The 24,879-nt window shown below is 38.8% G+C and overlaps 1 protein-coding gene across 1 annotated transcript in view; it reads left to right on the forward strand.

Moving 5' to 3' along the window:
* Nucleotides 1-1,039: 1,039 nt before the first annotated feature.
* The window catches only part of LOC119904463 (RING finger protein 17-like), a 37,945-nt gene continuing 14,105 nt past the window's right edge, over nt 1,040-24,879 (forward strand). The window contains 28 exon segments of the mRNA XM_038721155.1: nt 1,040-1,296; nt 2,509-2,621; nt 3,227-3,324; nt 6,108-6,192; nt 6,279-6,368; nt 6,536-6,639; nt 6,867-7,035; nt 7,218-7,294; nt 7,584-7,658; nt 8,778-9,043; nt 9,169-9,258; nt 9,930-10,088; nt 10,391-10,562; nt 14,581-14,722; nt 15,703-15,890; nt 16,016-16,145; nt 16,521-16,683; nt 16,980-17,095; nt 19,008-19,125; nt 19,285-19,402; nt 19,749-19,988; nt 20,731-20,878; nt 21,069-21,181; nt 21,605-21,695; nt 21,926-22,004; nt 22,007-22,052; nt 23,272-23,314; nt 24,655-24,766. Coding sequence (XP_038577083.1) covers nt 1,230-1,296; nt 2,509-2,621; nt 3,227-3,324; nt 6,108-6,192; nt 6,279-6,368; nt 6,536-6,639; nt 6,867-7,035; nt 7,218-7,294; nt 7,584-7,658; nt 8,778-9,043; nt 9,169-9,258; nt 9,930-10,088; nt 10,391-10,562; nt 14,581-14,722; nt 15,703-15,890; nt 16,016-16,145; nt 16,521-16,683; nt 16,980-17,095; nt 19,008-19,125; nt 19,285-19,402; nt 19,749-19,988; nt 20,731-20,878; nt 21,069-21,181; nt 21,605-21,695; nt 21,926-22,004; nt 22,007-22,052; nt 23,272-23,314; nt 24,655-24,766 — 3,412 coding nt within the window. The 5' untranslated portion in view covers nt 1,040-1,229.

Raw genomic sequence — 24,879 nt, forward strand, 5'->3', positions numbered from 1 at the left:
TCCTTTTATCATTCTCATCAAGTTTAAAGTTTCAACTTACTCTTTTTTTTTTTAGCAAATAACTCCTTTCCTCTTGCTCATGTTGACTGTGAATGATGTAATCTGCATCCAATAAAGCAGTAGTCAGGCACAAACACCGTTGTTGGGGAATTGGGAATTTTTGGGAATTCCAGAGTTAAAACAAATACCATGTTTATTGTGAAACAGCTCACTAAAGAATTCATATGAAATAATAAACTCTATAGGCCTATTGATGTAAAAATGTATCTCTACAATAACTAATCTCCAATTTCACTGCTCATGCCTAAACACCAGTGTTAGCTGACAATTACATAAAATATGAAATTACATAGTTATAATGAAATGATAGGGTGGGCTCTCAGCTAGCTAACATCAGCTCATTTTAAGTAAAATAAATGCTAATTACGAATCTCTGAAGGTAGGAAAGTTAAGTGTATTAAAGCAGCTAGATAGTTAACTACTGACATTAACCTGCTGCGTCTCCATTAGAGTGTGATGCACAGGAGCAGCTGGGCTGCGAGTGATGCAGACAGACAAGACTTTCAACTAACTACAATGTTAGGAAATGGTACGGTCCGTTTTAGGGGTGTCTGAAATCGTATTTCAAGATTCTTGAATATAAGGCATGAGTATGGGAAATATGTTGTAATATTTACAAAAACAGATAAGAAAGACCCCCTGAATTGTTGGTTTTTCCTCTTTTGGGCGAGTCCAAGCCTTAACTAGGGGGGTCAGACCCCCCCCAATCCCCCCGTAATTCGAACCAGGAGGCTTGGTCTCTTTTATCAGTTGTTTTTTTGTCAAGTTTGTATTTGTTAAACTTATTTAACAATTATTTTTAGCTATCCATTTTAACATCCCCGCGTACTTTCTGACTAGTTTTCATTCACTCTCCAAACCCCTGCCAAATGCTTCTATTGTGTCGAGATCTGGCTTTAAATAATGCCAACACATCAGGGTTTAGCATAGATTTAGTGGCTTAAAATAAACCCAAAATGTTTACTGTTGAGATGAGATGAAAATTGTTCGGTGATCAGACCTACAACAATTTGAAGGAACTATTAAAGGCAACCTAAACGGGAATAATAATTCATTATTTAATTAAACTCCTTGGGCACTCAACGCACCTGCATGGTCACGTGACAAAGAAACCCGACTGCACGTTCGTGTTTGAGAGGAAGGAAAGCGTTTTGATCAAGACATTGAAGATGGACAGTGGGGGAAACCCCAGCGCGGCAATTTGCAGGTCGTGTGGAGAGGCGTTCATTTTGCCTGGTAAGATAGTTACATCTCCTTTCTTACAGTTTAATGCTCCAGTTATACCGTGTTTTATGGTAAATTGAGTTATCGTTAGCTAAAAGAAGTCGTCTGCTAGCTAGCAAGCAGGTGGCCGTAGCTAGCTAATGTAACAGGCAGGTGTGCTGACAGATCTTTGAACGTAATAAAATTGGTATAATTATCTATACACACGACTTAAACATGTTAAAAACATCTAATCATATAATCATGATTTTGAAATAGCTTTGACTTTATATGCTGTTTTATTCTCCCAGGGTGTGGTAATTAGCATTATTAGCTTACCTAAATGGAGTGTGCTGAACAGAAGAGCCTGCAAATGTCGCGCCATCTCGACATAAGATATGTTTCGCTATTAAATATTTTAGTTGACCAAATAAAGTGCAACTTTGGTGTTCACTCAGTCTAATATGTCAACTTAGCAGAACTAGGTAGAGAAAGTCCCTCAAAAATTTGAGTAACTGTCAGACAGATCATTAACATCAACTCCACCGCCAGGTCCTGCTTTGCTGAACTTTTCAAGTGGCTATTAGTATTAATATATATATATTTCATGTCTAGTGATTTGTAAAGTTTTCTGTCAGCCCAACAAATTATAGCAATATACATAGGCCTACATCTAAAAACAAGGCTGAACAAAGATAGGTAAAACTAACCTAAACTCTAAACACATACTGACATCATTGCTACAGTGCAGCCCTAATAATAACTGACATCTTGCTTTTAACTAATGGGTCCAACCTTCAGTGAAAATATATATATTTTAATTATTCATAATTAAAAACATCAAACTTTGTATTAACTTATGAACAAAATTAGAACACAAGGAGTTGCTGTAGTAATTACAAATTATGCAACATGTGATTCATTTATGAAATAAAAACACAGTTTGGTGAAGACACTTAAAGTCAAACAGTATTAATAATTAACAATTAGTTTGAAAATTAATAAACCTTATATTTGTGTACCACCTTTGACAGAATAGCAGCAAAATTAATTTTACATTATTTTAAATCATTTTCATTTAACAGTTGATGTAGAGCGGATGACAGCATCAACCCCCCTCATTTGTGCAGGAATCCTTAATGTTGGATTGCACTTTGCTTTTCTATTAAATGGGTAGAAGCAGTGGTCGTTCACTCTAACAGAAATGTGCATGATATCCCGAACTTGTCTTGTTTTCTTTTTCAGAGGATGACGTTGAAGGCAATCTCCCTCGTGTGCTTTTATGTGGCCATATCTTCTGCACATCCTGTCTGCTGTCCATTCAGTATGACAGTGCGATTAAATGTCCAGAGTGTGAGGTAAAATTACCTACTTACTGTTGCAACTAGAGCATAGCATAACTCAAGTACTGAAGAAAGTAAATGTACGGTCAGGGTTCATTCATTTCCTGTTTCTCATAATTTGGGCAAAATTAGTCACACAGAGCTATCTTGTGAATTCTGGTCCTGTTTGCCTAATAATTTGGCTATTGTAACTAGATGATATTCATCATAAATTATTGGATGATCCATAAATTTATAGATGAGAAATTGTCAGATGAAGCATATAAATTTAACATTTTCACTGCACAACTAATCATGGCCCAGTGGTCAATTTTGTCCACAATGTAAGTGTTAAACTCACAGAACTTTAGAAGCAGCCTCTTGCAGCATGGCATTTTATCCAATTTTGTGATTGCAGTAATACCGGAAACAGTGTGGCAAGACATTCAACATGCCACATGGGCTGTGGTACAGTTATAAGGCTGCTGAAGCATTTCCTAATGCTTTAACCTATCCTGGTGTGCGATACCTTGGTTGGTAACCAGCCAGCCATTTGTTTAATCCGTCTGTTGAATTTGCATCAAGTTCAAGTAGTAGGATGACAAAACAATGATTAAAAATACAAAGCTCACTCTCTGCAGGTTGAGTCAGCCCTTCCTGAAGGTGGGGTGTATGGACTGCAGGAAGATAGCAGAATCATTGGCCTCATCTACACTGCTAAAATGAACAGGATGAAAAGGTAAAATGTCGTTCTGCACCACACTACTGACATACGTGAAGGCCTATCACAATAATTGGAACACAGTGTTTCCCCTGCCATTGTCGAAAACAACCTTGCTCTCCCTGAAAGAATGACAGAAATATATATAATTAAGCTATTTTCCAAAAAAAGGGACGCGCGAGATCTAGCCCTTAACACACACAGGGAATTTGTTTCTCACTCGTCACCTCAGGAGTTCAATTTATTTGAACTTTAGTCATGCAACGTTGTTCTGATGTCTACCGGAACTGCTTCTGACCTCTGTCAGTGTTTCAGTGTGGCCGGGGCTGCGTTGTGGCTTTTCCACACTGACACCGCACACTGTCATATCAAATGTCATAGTCAAACCACATCGGCAGATCCAAGACGCCAGCCCAGCTTATAGATTTCCTGGCTGTGGGGGCGGAGTCTGATTATCCGTGAAAAAAAATAAAACGTGTAAAACGCGCTTGGTCAAGCTTTGTAAACAAGGATGCGCCCTGCCCACGTGAGAGTAGCGTCGTCAGACCCACTTATACCCTGTGTTCAGCAGCATGTGGAGGCTATCAAGCAATAAACTATTTGATAGAGGACAATTCACAATACATATACTGCAACAACGAATTCATTCTGAATTGTACCATTTGAAATAGTATTATAATAGTAATATAATAGCGTATGTATCAGAATCAGAAATACTTTATTGATCCCCGAGAGGAAATTCTTTTGTCACAATTGCACACTTGTCAAAGGTAGATAGATAAAGGGTATATAAATATAGTATAAATATAGAAAAAAAAGACAAATATAAAGGTGTGTGGGGATGTACAATATTTACATTATTAAGAATTATTATGGTGAACCAAAAAGGACTAGTGAATAAATAGCAGCAGAGAATATTGCACATTAAATATTAAACAGGTCATATTGGACAGAAAATAGATAGTGTCAGACACTTAAAGGGAGGAGTTAAAAAGTTTGATGGCCACAGGCAGGAATGACTTCCTGTGGCGCTCTGTGATGCATTTTGGGGGAATGAGTCTTGCACTGAAAGTGCTCCTGTGTTTGAGCAGCACGTCATGGAGTGGGTAGGACATTGTCCAAGATGACATGTAGGTTTGACAGCATCCTCCTCTCTGACACCACCGACAGAGTCCAGCTCCACCCCCACAAACGTCACTGGCCAGATCAGTTTGTTGAGTATGTTAGCGTCCGCTACCCTCAACCTGCTGGCCCAGCATGCAACAGCAAACATGATAGCACTGGCCACCACAGATTCATAAAACATCCTCAGCATCGTCCTGCAAGTGTTGAAGGACCTTAGCCTCCTCAGAAAATAGAGACGGCTTTGGCCCTTCCTGTAGAGGGGCTTGGCCCAGTCCAGTTTATTGTCCATGTGGACTCCCAGGTATTTGTACTTGTGAACTGTCCCCATAAATAATTACACATGCATTTGAATAGGCCACTCTATAGTGAATAAAATTTCAACATTTCAATAAGAAAATATTGAATTGTTGAAATTTTATTCACCACCACATGATTATACACTTTCTGATGACAAAAGTTGTTTAAATTGTAAAACACAGAATTCAGAAAGATTTTAAAAGAGAACACGGTATGTAGCAAAAATTAAAAAGAATCTTGCAAATATTTTGCAGTTTTTTTCAATTGCTCTGTGAAAGGGTGTACTTGAATTACTCTGGCTATTATGTTATCATTATATAAGTGTCTTAAATTGACTAATTTTGATTATTGTAATTATTTCATCCAACAAAAGTAGTTATTGTGACAGGCCTACATACATGCAGTTTAACAATTCTTTTGAACAACATGTGTAGGGATGGTGATCGTTTATTTTTATTGATATTTAAACCTTTATTGAGACTGCTTAATGATCCGATTCTGATATCGATACCACTATCGATACTTAACTATTATTTGGTGATGGTTATTTGGTAAGACCAGCCCCAACGGGCATGAGGTAGGCCTGCGCGATATGAGGAAAATATTCAATATGTAATAACATTGTTATATATTGAAATGAAATATGACTTGTGATAAATAAATGTATTTTCAAGTGTGCATATTAGCTGCCTGGTTGTTTTTAAATTATTTATAGGATTAGAATTTAATATTTTAAATAAACCTAAATGTTGTTTCTAGAGCAGCAACATTAATGTTTACAACAGCAAAGTCACTATATATAAACTCAATATCGGACATCACAAAAAGAATAAAAAATTCAGTCTGTGTCAGACCTTCCTCCTCCTCCTGCTGTTATTCACTGCCTGCAGGTAACGTTACCTGGTAAGTGAGTTTACAACAAGTGTAGCTGTCATCAACTCGAGTAGTTTGGAGCTAACTTAACCCTCACCGTCTCCACCGTGACGGTGCGGCGTCTCTCTCTGATGGCAGCTGTGTATGTAGGAGCCAACAGAGAGCAGCAGAGGCTGTAGCCTGATGATAAACAGCCCCGGGACCGTTTAATACCGCATTTCGGTGCCATCATTAGAAACATTAGTTTTCTTATCCATCACGTTTCAAGATAAATCAGATTTGACGCTCAAGACAGAACGGTACAGACCCACTAGCCTCGATAGCAGTATCAAAAAGCTTGGATGTTATTGATTTTTGGGATTTGAGCAATGTTGGAACCGGATCCTTTTAGAACCAGGTCTTGATCCCCATCCCTAAACATGTCTTTCTTGTATAATCCAGTTGTTGTCATACATTTTTAAAAGAGAATTGGACATTACTGTGATAACCGCTTTCGTCTCCTGAAGTCTCCGATGTGACAGGTCAAAGAATCGCAGAAGGAACAAATCACCGTCCACAGACATTACAGCCAAAAACGAGGATATGGAGCAGGTATGGGGGTGTAGTGGCTAAAGAGTTACAGTAAACATACATTATTCAGATTAAAAAGATTAAAATTCTGGTTATGTTTTATTCAGCCAGTTGATATTGAGAAGATTGAGAGGGCGGTGGATGAGGCGTTGGTCCATGCTGCAAAAAATCTTACCCTTCTGGAACACATACATGAGGTAAAAGCTGCACTGGATCCAAAAAACTGCAAACACCTTGCAGAACAAAATTGTCGACATTATGTATTTCCTAAAAGGAAATCATCACTTAAAAAAAATCAGAAAATTGAAAACTTTTTTTGGTGAGTTTGATGCTGGAGTGTTCTGTGTTTGTCTCATCTGTGCAGACTTTGACGACTGGTCTGGCAGAACAGGTGAAGAGAGAGCAAGCTCGACTGGAGCTAGAGATCAAGCAAGCTGTAGAGAAGGCTGCGCATGCTATTCAAAAGTGGTATGGGCATAAACTGCCAAAAATGTAGTTAAAATAGTAAAGGCTGTATAATAAGATCCCATGTTCTTTTATTGAAACCAATGATTGAACACTGGTCTTTTTCTTTTCAGATTGTTTTGTTCTTCTGAAAATCAAACGGGCCAGTATCAGTCTAGTAATAATGTTTTCCGGAGATTGTTTGTAAAGCGACATTAATCTGAATATTCTGTAAATTTTTTTGTCAATAGGAAGGATGTGCAGTTAAGTCAGCTGACAAAACTGGAGGCACGATTCTCCTCCAGCCAAGCGGAGGTGAGCTCTATCCAGGAGAGGATTAAGGCCCTTGAAATTGCCATGCAGATGGCCAGAGAAGTTCGCCGTGTCCCCTTCCTGGAGCAGTACTGCACCCTGGATAATGTATGTAACCGATACTTACTAGTGAGTACCTAATGCACGGTCAGATAAAATAAAACTGAGGACATTCTGCTGAACTCTGGCTATTTTCCAACAATTTACACCTTGAAAGTATACAGTCAGGCAAAATGGTTAAAAATACAGTGGCTGGTGTATTTTGCTGCGTGTTTGTGTGTGGGTGACAGGTTCTAGAGACGTTGCAGGCTCCTGTGGATAACCAGTCCTTCGATATGAAATGCATTACTATGGGCTCTGGAATGAGGTTTGTGACTTTAAGCCTCAAGTTTGTTTGCGGTGTTTGTTAGATAGCTATATAGTTTTTGTTTCTCTGTCGGCTACTGTAGCAGGTAACCAACTTGTGTTTTAAATTTCAACAAATCTGCCAAAATAGAAACATTTGAAATATTCATGTACTGAACCACTGTTCATTTTCCCTTCCCTGTATTATTGTGCTGTAATTGTATGAAGCATGGGAACCTCACAAACATTAGTGATGGGCTTTGACTTACACTATTGATTTTGAATTTGGGGTATGCATGTTTGTATTGTAGCTGTGTTTACCAGTCAGAAGGTCTGAACCAGAGTCTGTCATTGTCTCTGAAGATGGAAGTCGGTGTCCCAAAGCAGTGAGTCCCTAAATATATTCCAATATGTCATGTGGATTTATTAGTTGAAATTGCAAAAAGCCTCTTCATTCTTTAATGTTTCTGTATCTGTCTTTACCATAGTAAACAGGCATGGCCATGAGGAGAGTTTAGCTCATTTGTGCTACTTGTTTTGTACCATATCTGCTACTATTAGGTTTAAGTAGGGCTGCATTATCATTATCCAAGCTCACACCGGGGCTCTCGCATATGCCTCTAAAACAGATAAGCCTACGTGCAATCAGTGTCACTTTTCATCAACCAAACAATCACAGCCTGGATGGGGCGGGACATTAAAAAAAAGTTTGACGTGCTACAGCAAACTTTACAATGTTGAACAATATGAATATTAACAAATTAGAGACTGATGTAGAGCCTTTTTCTTGCAAGGATTTAATGAATAAAAACAACCCACAGAAATGAAACAGCTGTAACTGGATTTAATATTCAAATATACTATACAGTATACTGTTAACTGAACATTATACTCTTTATTTAATGTTATAATATTATACTAATACACTCATACTAGTTCCTCCTCCAGGTTGTGGATAGTGTCTCTGCAGTGGACAGTTGTATATTGAGCCGATGCCAGTGTGGCAATATTTGCTGCCTCTAGCCGCCTCCGTAGAACAACACGCTCCCCTTGTTCTGTTTTACATAATTTTTACTAGTTATTGTTATAAACATTGTTTAACTTTGTTCAAGTTGAGAAATGCACATTTTAAAATGTCAGAATCTTGTGCATTTTCCTTGATATTGTACCATTTGTTCAATTATAAACGAGTCACAAATCGCAATATTGTCCACAATAATCGCAATATGACCTTTTCTCCAAATCGTGCAGCCCTAGGTTTAAGTATATTTTAAGTTGATTATGTTATGTCAAAACATTGATGAGCAGGAAAATACTACACCCAATACACGTAGTACACTCCCCTGTAATTGCTTCAAATCTTGAAATTTTGCATCTGCTGCCCATTGTGTTAAGTTACATACATACAATTTATTTAATTGGATTACATTTTTCTTGTTTATATGGCTCTCAACTCATGTGGCATTTGTGTTTTAAAACCAAGTGCTCGCTCTGTTCCCTATTAGATTGTCAGAATCTCCACCCAAAGGCCACCAGCTGGGCAACTCAAACATAAAGTCTTTCTGGGAAGATGTAGAGGGAAGCAACAGCAACGAGCTCCCGACGCCACAAAAACAGGGCCGGGAAATCCCGGGAGCTAACAGGTCATCGTTGCAAGGCTCCTCTCCAAGCCCAAGACCTCGTCGCAACCTTTCTCGCCACAGCTCGGCCTCAGACCTCGGAACTCAAGATGTAATTATTGAGGAACTATTTGATGAGGGACAGAAGCACCGTGAGTGTGTTGCTTTGATTTCAATTAGATAATGTCAGATCCGGTCAGAACATGAAATTGCTTATGAAGGAGGCAGAAGAGAAGCCTAAATCTGTTTTTGTAATATGCTTTGTATCCTTCTGCAGCTCCCCCACCCACGGGCCCTGAGCTGGCTAACGACAAGTCGAGAATCCACACGAAAAGGAAAAATATCTTGTCTGCCAATAAGAGAAATGGTAGTTGTATAGTTATAAGACTTTTTGAAGATAAAACATAATTGATTAATCGCATGTAGGCAGATACAATGTCTATGAAATCTTCAAAATGTGTTGTCACAGGTAAATAACAATAGTCTTCAAGACTGGTAGATAATATGCAGTACATATAACCAACTGATCTGTGTAGCAAATTTTGTGCCATTTTCAACTTCAAATCTTCTCTCATGACGTTTTGTGACACTGTTAATTTTGACAACTGAACCGATTTAATCTTTCTTGTCCATTTCTAATATAAAAAAGTCAGTGGACACCTTCAACTAGTAGGAAATTTAATTTATCCATGGCGGCAAAATGAACAGAAAACACTTACACACACTATAGACAGATGGGTGGAAAATTGATGGCCCAGCTACTGTACAGCCAGGCAATGAACAACCCATAATACAACACTTCATGGTCACTTTGTAACCCTCCATTCTCTATCCTCTCCATCTCTGAAAACTACTATCTCATTGTCCTTATTTTCCTCTTCATCATCTCTCTCTTCCTCTTCTCCTGCCTTCTACCCTTCTTCTCTTTGTCTGTCATCCATCCGTTTTCCTATTTTCTCATCCTCTTTCTCTCACACCTCTCATCCCTTAATTTCTGCTGCCCCTACTACCTTCCTTCTCCTTGCTTCTCTCTCCTAGTCCCCCAGTGGGTGGTGGTAACCCACATTGTGAATCCAAGTCACTTCTACATCCGCTATGTGGCCGAGAAGAGGGCAAGCGAGATGTTGTCTAAGAAGATCAACTCCTTCTGCTCCAGAGATAGCTGTCGTTTTACTTCCAGTGACACAATGGAGACCGGTGTGTGTGTGTGTGTGTGTGTGTGTTGTGTTGTAGTTTTTTACTTTCAGTTTAAGTGTATTCTGCATAGCAATGAAAGTTAATGTTATTGTTGAATGTAATGGTTAAAGTGTTCACCAAATTGATGTTTAGCAAATTAGCCTGCCAATGAATTCATTAGTTGGTCAGTGTGCTCTTAATTGAATACGAATTCCATTGTAATATTGAGAATGCATCGCACAATCACTCATCCTCTCAGAGTGGTGTGAAACATATTTGCCATGTGATTCAGCCATCGTTTTTTTTTTTTTGCTCCTCTCCAGGCTCCATGATCTTTGTTACGTGGAAAGACGGTCTTTGGTGCCGGGCCCGTGTGGTTCAAGTCTTGCAGAAAGGATATGTGGAGGCTGTGCAAACCTGCCTAGTCACCCAGCTGGCCAATTTACGTGTCTTCTTGCTTGACTATGGCTTCACCAAAAGCCTCACCATAGAGAGGTATACACACACAAATGTGCAGAAGGCATACATATCAGTGTCTCCCACAGGTTTAAAATGGAGCCTTGCTGCTGAGCCAAGGACAGAAGCAAATTCATAGTGATAAATTTGACCTCTCCCCTTAGGAAAAACTAGGTGGTCCCAGAAACAAAATGCTACCTAGCACTGCAATCCATACTGCTACATCTGCCATCACTGCCTACTTCCCAGAAACAGCAGTTAACAATTGTTTTTGCGCTTCCTCTGTTATCCATGCACAGGTCTACTTGTGTTTTAAACATCTAGACCTGAATGGATGTATCTGTTTTAACTGTCTGTACCGAGTAACTAATCGTATCATGTTATTAGAATATTTCAGCAAAGTATTTCAGCATGGACCCAGTTTGAAGAAGTTATTCCACCAGTGTATTTTGGCTGGGTTTGTTGTTGATGCTTATTTCATCTGATGAGTTGCACATAACACATACAGGGTTTGTATGGTCATGAAAAACCTGAAAAAGTTATGGAATTTGAAAATGGCCTGTAGAAGTTTTGGACAAATAAACGAATATTGAATATTTTGGAAAAGTCCTGGGAATTTGCTTTACAAATACCTGTATAATAGAGTATATGTGGTTCAATTAAGATCGACTGAGAAAAATCTATATTGTTTGGGCAGATCAGTCACATCATCATTTTATGGATGTAGCACGGCCATTCTTAGGTTTTGCGAGCACCGGTGGATTGAGAATGTCAGTGTGTCAGAACATCGAGATGGTAGGGCAAGGTGAACTACCAAATCCAAAAGTGAAGTCATTTGAGGAGGTGAAGATCCGTTGTGCTGATCCTCTTTTTACATTGAGAGTGGGGATAATTAACAGCATTGCCAGAGAAATCAACCCCTTCCTTACCATGTATCAAGCGGACCAACCAATACTGCCCTTCTTCTCTGAGGACTTGCACAAACTGATTAAAGGTAAGGATAAACATATTTATGATGGAATTGCTAATTGTAGTCATTAGAAACACACAAATAAATCAAGTGTGGCTATTTCCTTTTTTTCCCATTTTATGGTTCCAGATTCAGAGCAAAATGTGAAAGTATAACAGGTTAATGAAACATCATAAAGCTACCATTGATGATGGTGCATTGCTGTCTGTCACGTATATAGTTTTGTTTTCATTTTTACATAATTTCTGTAAGAGCAATTAGTAACGGGCAGGCATAAAGAGTGAATGGAATCTTACATAATGCATGTATTTATCTTTAAATGACTAAAATAAAATGGATGATTATTTAATGCACATAATAGAATCAGCATACATCACTGTAGTTTGTATGACCTAAACTATGAATGTGTAATATTCACTCATTTGGTGTGTTTAACTAAAAGATACACTTGTAAATTTGTAAATTAAGGGTGATCAAACTTACTTTTTAATTGTTTACAGGGGTCATGAGATGATGTCTGAAAAGAAAGCATCTGCTGAAAGAGGCCACATCCACACTGAAGCTCCTCCATGTACTTTTTCAGGACAGCAGTCCGCACAAGGATATTTTTCAGACTGATATTGTATTTGCAGCCGAAGCCACCCTCAGCTGAATGCAAAACACTTCAGAGACTAGAGATTAAGATGGACTACAAGAAACTCTTGATCACACTCCTTGAGAAGTTGCTAAAAAAAAAGGCTCCAGTGCATGACATTAGTGTGAAGCATGCAGTGGCTCAACCCAAGATGCATGGTTCAATCTAAGGAGCTATCCGTAAGTCAAATGAAAACAACGTTGAACGTACTTGTTAATGCTAAACACAGTTAAGACAATGTGTGATGATACCCTCAGGGAGTTTAGTGCTTTGGCTGCTCTTTAAATTTGGGGAATATGACCACAAAACAGATCGAGTAGACACCTTGCTTTATGAAACAATTGGAACAGATCATTATTTTCCAGTGTGATGGATGTGGTGAAGATTCTGCTTGTTTTGTCTCATGGCCAAACCGGTGTGTCGAAAGGATTTTCCATTTACAAAGAATTGATTGAGGAGAATCAGAAAGAGAGGTCTGTGGTGGGCAAGAGGCTCACTGTCCTTGTCTATTCTGTTGGGCGCATAACCATGGTACATATCACAAAAGATCTGCTTCTTTCAGCTGTGGGAGCCAAGCTTAAGCACTACTTGGATGAAGAAAAGAGAAAGAAATAACAGCAATCTCTTAATCAGCAATCTCTCAACTTAAAGAGGAAGGCCCTCACAGATGAGCTAGATTTGAAAAGAAGAGGGCTAGGATAGGAGGCTTATATATGTGCCCTTGAGAATTCTGCAGATGAATACACTGAAAAGGAAAGAAGCTACAAGCAAACTGACCTTCATCACCAAATCTAACAGTTTCTGCCGAACTGCAAAAGAAAAGAAATCTCTGCTGATGAAAGGCATATTGACGAGGAGCTTGCAGAAATGAAAAGTGAACTGTGTGGATTGTTTTTGTGGCATTCAAACACAGGGAAGCTTATCTTCTGTTAAGGCCCAGTTATGTTAATGGTAAATAGGAGGCAGAATTGGTTTCTATACAGAATCTTGTATTCCAAAAGACTGGACACTTTTTTTGTTTATTTTTCATTTCGTTATTTGTTGTTATTGTATACCGTTTCCTCCTAGTCATTTATGATAATTAAGGCTAAACATGGAGTCTTTAGGGTTTGCCACATTTTTTTTTTCTGTTAACATCTTACTGGTCAGGGTTTTCCCTGCATAAAGAAATTTTTGCCACTTCACTTGTTGCCTGTAGTACCCTCCCCTGTAGTTGATGTTGCCCCAGTCACAGTCTCCGCAGGGAGATTGGGATTGTGTGCCTTTCTTGCGGTCATGTGAATAGTTGCTTGTCAAAGTCACTTTTAGGGGACCAATCACAGCCTGAAGTAGGCGGGACAATAAAAAAAGGTTGAGGCACTACAGCAAACTTTAGAAACGTTGAACTCATTCTTTATGCATGGTTTTTATCATTGACAATTGTACTTTGCATAAACAAGAGATTAAAACAACCCACAAAAATGGAAATGCTGTTTTGTCCAATTGGAATTAATATTAGGCTTCTAGTGGTAAGCTGTATAGTAGCCTGTACTATTATCTGAAATTATCATGAACAAACTTAACATTAGCCCTAATCAAACCTTAACCACAGTGGTGTAGGCTAATATTAGAAAATGGTTTTATGAGTGAAACAGCTCAATTAATAAACTTATCTACAGGCAGATTATTCAAATAAAGTGTAACCTGTAAATATATTATCATACTAACATTATAATTTCTGTAATATTTATTAATACAGCAATTTATACTTTTACTCCTCCAGGTTGTGGATATATTTTGTTTATGAAATGGTCTGAAATAATAAGAAAATGCATAGATTTAGGTCATAAGGTAACGCATTGCCTTTACTGTATGTGTACAGATCATGATTACTGTCGATTACTGTTAACCGAGGTTAAAATTGACCTCAAAGGCATGGAAAAGTCATGGAAATGTATTGGTAAAAATGTGTATGAACCCTGTATATACAAACCCTATTTGCAGAGAATCTGACAATGGTGACCACAGAATGTTGAGCAGCTAAAGTTTTCTATCAAGGAAAAATGGACAAAAATTCCACTTCCCATATGATAGTGTTATTAAAAGGAAAGGTGATGTAACACAATGATAAACATGCCTCTGTCCCCAACTTTTGTTGTGTGTTGCAGACATGAAATTCGCAGAAATGAAAAAGTATTTACAAAATATAATTACGCTGGTCAGTAGAACTATTGAAAGTCTTTTCTTTATGTTTTGTAATAAAGGTTAATGTGAATTTACAAATGCCAGAATTTTGTTTTTAATGCATTTTGGAAAATATCTCAATTCTGAAACTAAGGTTTGAAGTATGTACAGCATAAATGCTTAACAGACCCATTTTGAATGTCTTGATTGTGAAGTATTTCTTTTAGTTATTCAGTTGAATGCTGTACATTGTTGTTCTATGATATCCTCTTCTCTGACCCCTTTTACAGTGAGGAAGGGACTACTGAGTCTTTACTGAAGGCTGTGAACAACCACCTGAGGAAGGTGGGTGAGGCAGTGAAAGTGGAACTGGGTCGTTTTGTTCCACAGGCCATCAGATGTTCACTCAAGGACCTGGTCCCGTATGACCTGGTAAGACCACTAAGATTTAAACAGATACAGTATTTGTTATGTTGATGACATTGATGTTGATACCGGGAGACAGAAAAGACCAGTGTGAGCTTGTTTACCTCACCAACCACAGCAATACTGTAAAGGTTGCACAGAAAGGAAAACAATTATATCATAGCCAACCAATGTCCACCTTCCTCTAGCAACAGTAGAACTGGTGTTGTAGATAAACAGAAATAAGACTGAGAAAGGCGGAAGGTACCTACAGTACTTTTTTTTTTTTTTTTTTAACCTTTATTAGCCAGGTTTGTCCCATTAAGAACATCGGGTCAAATCCGCTAGGATTTTGTTCAGCAGCGGGGGCAGGCCAAATCCCTAGTTTTTAAATTCAAGGATAAGATGTGAATATTTTTAATATATGATAATGTTTCTAGAGCAGCATCATTAAAGTTTGCAACAGTAAAGTCACTGTGTAAACTGAAATGAAGAACTAAGACATCAGTCCGTACCAGTCCTTCCTCCTGTCCTCCACCTCCTTTCTCTGATTTTATTCTCTGTCTGCAGGTAACATTACCTGGTAGAGAGGAGGGCTGGTTTGTCTCATTTAGCAGCTATGTTTACAACAACCTGCCAAATTGTAAGCTAAGTGGCAAACAAAGCAAAACAGTTAGACTCAAGGCGGCTTTTAATTTAGCTTGTTTGCAAACAGAGAATGAGCGACGGTGGATAGAGCAGATTAAATGTAGGTAGAAAAAATGTGGAATTACTTCTTCATCACATGACATCTATTAAAATTCGGAAAGAGGCGGCAACAATTATTTTGTCAGCTTTTCCAAAAATGTACAAGATGATCAGAATTGAATTTCTTTTACAGTCAGGGTTAATGTGTCTACTTTTGTGGTTAATTTGTATTGTGAAATGTAATGTTTTTTGTTAATTTATGTTGTTTGCAAACAGCAGCAGTATTAGTAGGTGTGTTTACTTTGTGTGTGTCTTTTCAGACAAAGGGCTGGAGCAAAGAGGCACAGGTTGAGTTCCACAATGTGGTTGGTTCTGCAGCAGTGGAGATGCGGCCTTTGGGTCACGACAGAGACCTTTTATTGGTGGACCTGAGAAAAGCTCCCATGGACCAATCAAGTGATGTGCCCATCTCTGTCAGAGAGTACCTTGTTTTCATTGAAGTGGCCAGGTACGTATGTGCAAATTACCAGGAAAAATTCAAATAAGGAAATTACTTATTTGATGTCATTGAATATTGAATCAAGAGTCAAATCGTAGTGGTCTAACTTTGGCTGTTCTCCCCCATAAAAAAAGGTTTTATTCTCCTGTGACGTTGGGAACGAAGACCCTGCTGTTTTACCCTCCTGTCTATCCCAAGATCAACACTGAAGTCAATGCCGTGGTGTCCCACATCAACAACCCTGCTGACTTCTACATCCAGCTGGTGCTAATTATACACATAAATGAACACATATGCACTCTATTTCAGGGGTGTGATGAGATCTCGTGCCACAAGGTCAATATATACATCCAAAAACTGATGCATGAACGTCGTTTAGGGCTGTTGACCTTTTTAAATACTGACACAGAACACACAGGCAGGCAGGGTAATCAGGCATAGGTGAGACCCGTCAGGGCAGGCATCTCGTGAACCCAATATCGTGTCCTTCCTGTGAGCTAAGCGTCTTGTCACACCCCTACTCTGTAAATATCTGACATAACAAAAGCCATCTTTGCTCTATTTATTGCAACTATCTTTTTTTTGGTCTATTTTTTTATTCCACTATCTTTTTACTTTGTTTGTCCCCTCCAAAACCAGGTTGATAACATGGAGTACTTGCTGCTCTCAGCCAAGCTTCAGGATTGTTACAATGAGAGTACAGTGGCTGCAGAAGATGACCTCTGTATCTACTGCCCTGTAATCGGACAGGCCTGTGTTGCCCGCTACGATGACAAGTATTGGTACAGAGCTCAGATTATAGGTAAGGGTGTGTTTAGTTTGAATAAATGTCTGCGGGTACTGCGTATAAGTGTAATCTCATAGTGATTCAACCTATATTCAGACATTGCGGCTGTTTTATAACTCTACTGGTGTTCCAGAGTGCCTCTCATGTCAAAAATCTGAGGTTTTCAAACTTCTGAATTGAATTTGCTCTATACGTTAACTATTTGTCTGCTGTGGATGACTTCTACTGCTACCCGGAATTTACCCGACATGGAGTACACTAAAGTAAGTGTGTGTGTGTGTGTGTGTGTGTGTGTGTGTGTGTGTGTGTAGGTCATCCAGGGGGCAGAAAAGTGGAAGTGCGTTATGTAGACTTTGGCAATAAAAACATCTTGTCAGTCAGCGACTTGAGGAAGATCAAGGATGAGTTCTTTGCCCTTCCTTCCAAGGTGAGAACAAAGCATTTGCTTGATCAACTGATTTTCTTATACTTTTGTGTAGGGTTGGGTACCAAAATCCCATGTCAATGTGGAACCGGTTCCACGGATGACTGGTATCTAGCGGACCTAATTAGAATGCAAATTTCTGTAACTATTTTCCTTCTGGTGCGCCAAAGCGTCGTCACTATACTAAGAAAAGCCAATCAGATGATGCAGTACTCGCCAGACAGTTTTTCAACGGCAGGTAAGATAGTTTCACTACGCAGTCTGAGCAGTTTTCAGTGCTAGCTAGCACCAAAATCCTTATCAGACAGGAAGCGATTGATGCGGCCAGTTTATCATTTACAATGAGAGTTGAGCAACAATCAGACAAGTGTAGCAACAAACAGGAGATATCATGAAGCTGTTGCTGTCCTGCTCATCTCACCACCCGCTACCAGAGTTTAATTGTCTTCACCCGCAGGCAGAGAGAGAGACGGATCCTTCAGTGTTAGTTTCCAGATGCAAAGAGAGGCGCCACCCAATCAGCTGACTGCCTCTCTCTCTCTTTTTCCTTTTTTTTTAAAAATCTGGTTAAGTCTTCGGTCTTATCAGTCATGCAAACCAAAAACACGATGCTACTGAAAGAGTTTTAGTTTCAGTATTTATATTTAAATATTTTATACTGCGTAAATAACAGTTATCCTTGTGTGCATGATGTTGCCTTGTTTAGGCTACTTTGCGACGACTCCCAGTCTGGTTTCACAGTCTCTTTGTACTGCTGTGTTACTTTCAGTAACTGTTCCACATTGGTGTGGTTATTCACCGTCTTTAGCCAAATCTTCTGCAACTGCGGAATAGACCATCTGCTTCATGTTTACATCAGCTTGCGCATGCCCAGTGTATGTGAACAGCCACTATATGTGTGTTTTCAGTCGTTTTAATATAGACAGAGATCAACTCTGATATGCAGCTAAAACGCTGCTGTGGACGGAGAAGATCGTATTGTTATAAAACTGTTTAAAAAACTGTAGTAGTGTGGATGTAGCCTCACATTACCCCACTCCTCTCTCTACTTCTCTCATGTAAACCCTCCAGTTTTTCCGTTCTCACCCGGTATCCTCCCGTCAAATGTTTCCCTGTAAATCTTCCGTATTTTTAACCATAATAAAATCAAATAAAAACCTGCTGGCTGTATTTAAAGTGTTTGCCACGCTCTCCTCTGTTAAAACCAGTGTATTAATATGTAAAGATGCTGTTTGTTCTGTCCATGTTTCCTGGCAATAAAATAAACAGTTGTCATTTCATGATACTTTACCATCTGTTCATTTTAATACTTAATCCATTGTTTTTAGGACTAATTAAATAAATATACAGTATACTGTATAATGCTACATGAGAAATAGAAGGCTTCAAATCGGTATCGGCTGATACTGCTTTCAGCAAATCCTGATCAGAGCACGCTCTATTGAAAATGTTTTGTTAAAGTGTTGTGTTTTGTATTTATATATATTTATATTAAGTGTACTTTAAATAAATATATAAATAAAAATGTAAAAAATGTGTATATATATTTTAAGTATAGGTTCAGGCAATGTTTAGGCACTGGAACCGTTTTAAAACTATCGATTTGGCACTGGAATCTTGAAATCCAAACGATACCCAACCCAACTTATGTGTGCCCTGAAGGGTAATATCAGACATTGACTGTCCTGGATTAAAATCCTTAAGGAAAATAATTGTTCTTGATTATGTCTAGAACCAGCGTGCTGCAATTAATATCTGATACCAATTCATTGGTATTAAAATTGGCCAAGAAAAGATAAACAAGTTAATTATTTACATTACACTGAAATGTTGATATTTTCCATTAGCAAATAAGTTCTATTTACACAAGTGCTGGGTCAAAAAGTCAACCGTAAGTATCTTTTCTGCTGTCCAGGCAATCCACTGCTGTTTGTCAGATATGATTCCGCTGGATGGAGAGACCTGGAGTGATGCCTGCACCAACAGATTCATCAGTCTAGCTCACCAGAAACTGGTCACTATTGTGGCAAAAGGTACTGTGTGAATGGATATGTGCGAATTTTTCTGATTTCTTTGAGTGTCACACACCAGGCTTGTATTTTTAATATCACACTCACTTGTCACCAAAACCCCATTTTGTGCTCTGTGTGTGTTTTCCCTTCATTTTTATTTCCTTCCTTAAACTCCTCCAGGACCAGTCCACAAGACGGAGCCTCTGCCAGTGAGACTGTTTGAGAGCAGCCTGATTGGGCCACTATCCAATATAGCTGAGCTGCTGGTCAGAGAGCAGCTGGCCTGCTTCAAAGAGGAGTGAGACTTGTCTGGAGTATCTTCCACAACTTGTATTTATAGTTTTGGATGAATGAGAAAAACACCAAATTTAAAATGGATTTTTCACCATTGAAGAAATAGTGGTTGGATTCTAATGTGGTACATGCACAACACCAATGATGGACCATGTGTGACGGCTGATATTGTAAATGATGTAGTATGAGCAATATCAAGCCTTCCCTAATTTTAATTCAGTATTTGTTTTGTTTACTTCTTTATTGTATCACATTGTCATCTTTATTCTTACAAGTTTTTCCTCACACTCTTTCCCTCCACCTCTTGGTGCCCCACCCTATCTCCTCAAATTCCTCCTTCCTAACTGCAGACTTAAGTCCAACGATGACAGTCCCCCTTGTGATGACTCTGCCACATGGGACCCTCCACTTGAGCATGATTCGGGCAAGGATGAAAAAACCTCCGGAGAGCAGACTGAGGAGCCCCTGGAATTTCAGCCTCAGCTGAAGCTTCCTGCTCAACTCAAAGACTTGAAAGTCAGAGTCAGCCATGTGAACTCACCAAGCAGCTTTTATGTCCATCTCACCCAGTATGACTCTCAGATCAAAAGGTTAGCAGCAAAACCAGGATTTAAAAATATTTTAAATAAAGCAAATATTGATACAGGAGAAAAAAATATTCCTCTTCCAGTCTATTATTTTTCTGTCATTTCATTAATGAACAATTCAACTATTGATTAATATTGTCAAGCTGTTCCAAGCTGTATTTGCTGTATTTGCTGGTTCCAGCTTCTTAAATGTGAATATTTGCTTATTCTCTTTTTCTACGTTGTTGTAAATGGAATGTTATATTTCTGCAGTGCTAGTAGGAAAAACAAGTAATCTGAGTGCGTCACCTTTAACTCTTTTTTGGGGGGGGGATTTGTATTTTTCTCAGTTTTCCTGACATTGTATGAACTGAAAAAATTATACCATTTTAAATTAACAAAATAATCTAACGTTAACCGATAATGAAAACTATCTTTAGTTGCTGCCTTACCTCTTATACCATGGTACACAGCTATACACTTCAAGCTAGGTTTGCTAGGTTATTTTAGTTTGCTAATGTTTGAACTGTACAAGCATGACAAGGCAATACTTTTTGAAAGGACAAATACAGGGTGCTCTCTGGGATAGCTTCAGGCACGATAGCCTAGGATATGATTAAATGCCTTCGGTTGTTTAGGGCATGAACATGAACAGCGAACATCCTGCAATTTTCAACAGCTACATAAATCTGTGTGAAGCAATTAAGGAAAGGATGTTGCAAGTATATAGTGTTAGTTCTGCTAATATCTTGCCATGTTTTTTTAGGGTATGTGAGCTGGTGAAGCAGGAGTGTGCAACTATGGAGCTCGCAGATGTGATGTGGAAGGCAGACATGTACTGTGCTGCTCACATTAATGGGGTTTGGGAAAGAGGACAGATCTGCTCCGACGTCACATCCAGCAACATAGCAGAGGTTAAAAAAAAAAAAAAATGATGCTCCCAAAGAGCAGCCTGAAAGTAGTGGTAGTCTTCTATCACATCTTTTTACAGCCATTTTACTGCAACACAAGAAATTTTGAGTCAGTAAGTTGTGTCCTTGTTTAATTATGATGTGCTGGATAACGGTGGCTGTGTCTCCCTGTCTCTCTGCTGACTGGAATCAGGTGATGCGCTGTGACCATGGCAATACGGTGAAGCTCCACATCAACAACCTGCGGCCACTGCCGCCCTCCTTGAAGGGCACTCTGGCACTGGAGTGCACTCTCACTGACATCAGGTTACACACACACGCTTAGTCATGCACCAAGTCATGTACACAGCATGGATCCATCCATAAAATAGACACACACACACACACACACACACACACACTGGGGGTTCACTTTGTTTTGAACATTAGATTGCAATGATGTACTGTAAGTTACACTGTCCAACTATTCTCTTCATTTTAAAAGAATGTGATTTAAATGCTTTAGTGGTGCTGAAATAGTAGGTATTTATTGTGTGTAAAGTTTTTAATCAGATAATATGCTTCACAGTGGTTGTGGAGGCAGAGTTTCATACATGGAGTTTGTGTCTCCCTTTTCTTATGACAGCTGCTTTACAATTTTAGTATTTTGTTTTGGGTGAAATGTGTATTATGCGGTTTACATTTCTTTCTCAGTGTTTGATATCACTTTTTCTTCTTTTTCTCTTTTAGGCCAGCAGGGGGCCGATCCACCTGGACGGCTACAGCCTGCGACCTATTCTCCTTCTACCTGACCGGAGCCTCGGCTGTTATGACCATCAAGGTCTCTCTTCCCTTTATTCTCCTCATGCCCCCACTTCTACTCAAGTTTGTTTTCATTATCTACATACAGTAGTTTATAAAGATTAATCATTTCGTCAAGTCAATACCTTCAATGGTGCTCCGCCGTTTTTTTTAGTTACTTTGCTCTTCACTATGTATGCTACTTCTTTTTCTTTGTTGCTGTAATGACCTAGTTTAAGAGTGTGTATATCCCTCTCCTCTGTTGTTCAGGAGTTGACAGATGAGCGTCCTGTACCCGTTACTTTGTTATGTTCCAACAAGATAGGACAGTTAATCAGCATTGCAGACTTTTGGCCAGTGAGGGCCTCGCTCTCAGAGAAAGAAAACCAAGGTCTGTGTGTGCATGCGTGCCTCATGCATGGAGGTGTATGTGTGTGATTATTATGACGTACAGATCTTAAAGTGGTCATATTATGCTCATTTTCAGGTTCATATTATTTACGGGTTGTACTCGGTTTACATGCTTAGAATTTTTTTCCATATTTAATGTTCTCTTTTCACTCTGTGTCTTGAACACTTCGTCTTAGCTACGGAGTGATGCATCTCACTTCTACAAGAACTTTGTTGGGAGTTGCACATGCACAGTTCCTAGTTAAGGACTACTAGCCAATCAGAAGCAGAGTAGGGTGGGCCCTGAAAAGCCAGTAAACAAGGCTTCGGTCCAGCTGTATATGTTCCCCTTACCAGCTTAGCAACATGGACTAGAGCAAGAGTTTCAGAGTGGTGAGTTCTTAATCTGTAACAAATGTGTCTTTGATCCATAAAGTGAGCTCTGTCTCTACATCACAGTAACAACTTTATGTTTGAATTAACCCTGCAAGCTGTTGCATTATCTATCTGTATTTTATATTGATGTTTTTACCTTGCTTTTATGATTGTAACTGTTTCACTTTGAGATTTGCTTCAAATGTAAAGTGCATTACAAATAAAATGTATTATTATTTTCAGAGCAGTGTTTTCGGTGGGAGGTGGGAACTCCATTTGGGGTGGACTTTGGGTTTTTTCACTTTGCATACCTATTACATGCACAAAAATATACATAACTCCATAAAGAGAAAAAGCCAAAAGCATAATATGACCTCTTTAAAGAACTATGCAACCTTTTCTTTTTCTTGTCTATATGTCTTTTTGAGTATCTTTCTTTCTGGTAAACATTTCTACACATAAGAATCTCTGAATAAAGACAAAAAATACAGATGCAAGAACAATTTTGACAATCTTATTAGCAACTATTTACTATTGGACTGTTATTGTCAACTGCTTCAGTGGTCACAAGGGTCTGATTTGTATGAGATTTTCTAACCTTGTTACTATATTTTTAACGGCCAGTTGCCACTTTGTCTCAGCAGTCAGTGGCCACTGTCTGTCTAATGTTAGACCTGTGTCTTTCTGTCGCCTTGCAGAGATGCTGTCGTTCAAAAACCCAAAGAAGCTGATGCACAGTCTCCAGTAAGCGGGACACAAACTGATGTCTCTGATTGCCAGAAGAAAGACACTCACCCAGCTTCTTCACCCATTTCTCCCCCTCCCCCCATCTCTGTCGTCTCCACTCCCACCATTCCAAAACCAGCCCCCCGCACCATTATGTCTGCTGAGAAGGTGATCACACACACAAACACTCTCTGGGCAGGAAACCATTTCTGTCCAGGTGGATCCATGCAAACACAATAATATGTAAAAGAATCAGCCACTTAGCTAAATGCTGATACTGCAATACGTTGTCTCTAAGTTCAGAGCAAATTTCAGTAACAGTGCTCCAATAGTCATCAGCCAGTATTCATTGTAAATAGTTTGAACGGAGGTCGCTATAAAGGCCAATCAGAAGAGCGGATCAGATGATGCAGTACCGCTGAGGTATGTTAACGGCCAGCAACATATTTTAAGAACCGAGAGATGTTAAGTGGTATTAAATTAGAAGCTGCTGACATGGTAGATATTTTACAAGCACGGACCGGGTAAAGTAACAGTGAACACATCTGTGCCACGTTGGTCTTGATCGCTTCGATAGGCTACATCATTAACCAAGCGTAGGCTGTCATGGTTTAAGTCAGAGATTCCCAAAGTGTGGTGCTGCCTCTAGGGAGTGTGCAACAGGAAAATGTAATGGTGGACAACAGTTATTTTTTGTAGAACTTTTCTTGAAATTAAAACTTGAATTGAAAACTTTCCTTTGTAAATTTAATTAAAAACAAACAAAAATTTAAACATTATTATTAATAGTTAGCTCACAGGTAATTGCTACTCACACACCTCTTTCCCTCTCTCTCCCTCCCCTCCCTCTCTTTCAGGCTGCGATTTGTGAGAAAACCGCGGAGGAATGTTTCATGTTGTTTAAAATAGATAAAATAAATTAAACAAATAAATAATGCTACACAATAAATAGGTGTCAAATACAGTATCAGTCAATACTGCTTCCAGCAGTCGGTGGTCGTGTGTGTGTGCTTTAGCTAAAAGAAATGCCTATATCACAAATACTGTAATACCTGTGAACTGTCCAGACCTCTTAATTCACCCTGAAGAGGTCTACTCACTGTCCCCGGAGTCAAAACTAAATTAAAAAAGAAGCCTTTAGTTTTTATGCAGCACATAACTGGAATAAACTCCCAGAAAACTTGATGTCTGCTCCAACTCTCAATTCTTTTAAATCAAGGCTTTAAATCTTATTTATGTCTTTTTATATTATATCCTAATGCCTAATGTCTTATTTAAAGCACTTTGAATTGCGTTGTTGTTGTTGTTGAAAGGTGCTTTACAAATAAACTTGCATTGCCTTGTAAAAGATGGGCATGTGAGGGGACGTTGTGAAAGAGAATTTCTTTCAAAATCTACGTTATATAACTAAAACATATGGAAAAGTGTATATTAATAAAAAAAAACTGCCCAAGCAATTATAATTCCTAGTTGTTGGTTAAAATCTCTGTGTGTTTGTGTGTGTAAAGGTGAAGACTAAGTTGTACAACCCCCCAGAGCTGCCATTCCTCGGTCACATCAAGATAAGTGTGTCTGCTATCGGAGAGGACGGACTCATTTATGCCAGAACACAGAATGCAGGTTCACATATGAGCACTTATTTTTTTGCAGTACATACTTGATCTTTATTATAGAAATATACATTTTTTTGTATTTGATGTGTGTCTGCTCTAAAATCAGTGTCAGTCAGTTCC

This window comes from Micropterus salmoides, unplaced genomic scaffold (genome assembly GCF_014851395.1).
Source record: "Micropterus salmoides isolate LMB-PRFRI ecotype aquatic unplaced genomic scaffold, ASM1485139v1 Ms_hic_scaffold_15, whole genome shotgun sequence".
Taxonomy (NCBI): Eukaryota; Metazoa; Chordata; class Actinopteri; order Centrarchiformes; family Centrarchidae; genus Micropterus; species Micropterus salmoides.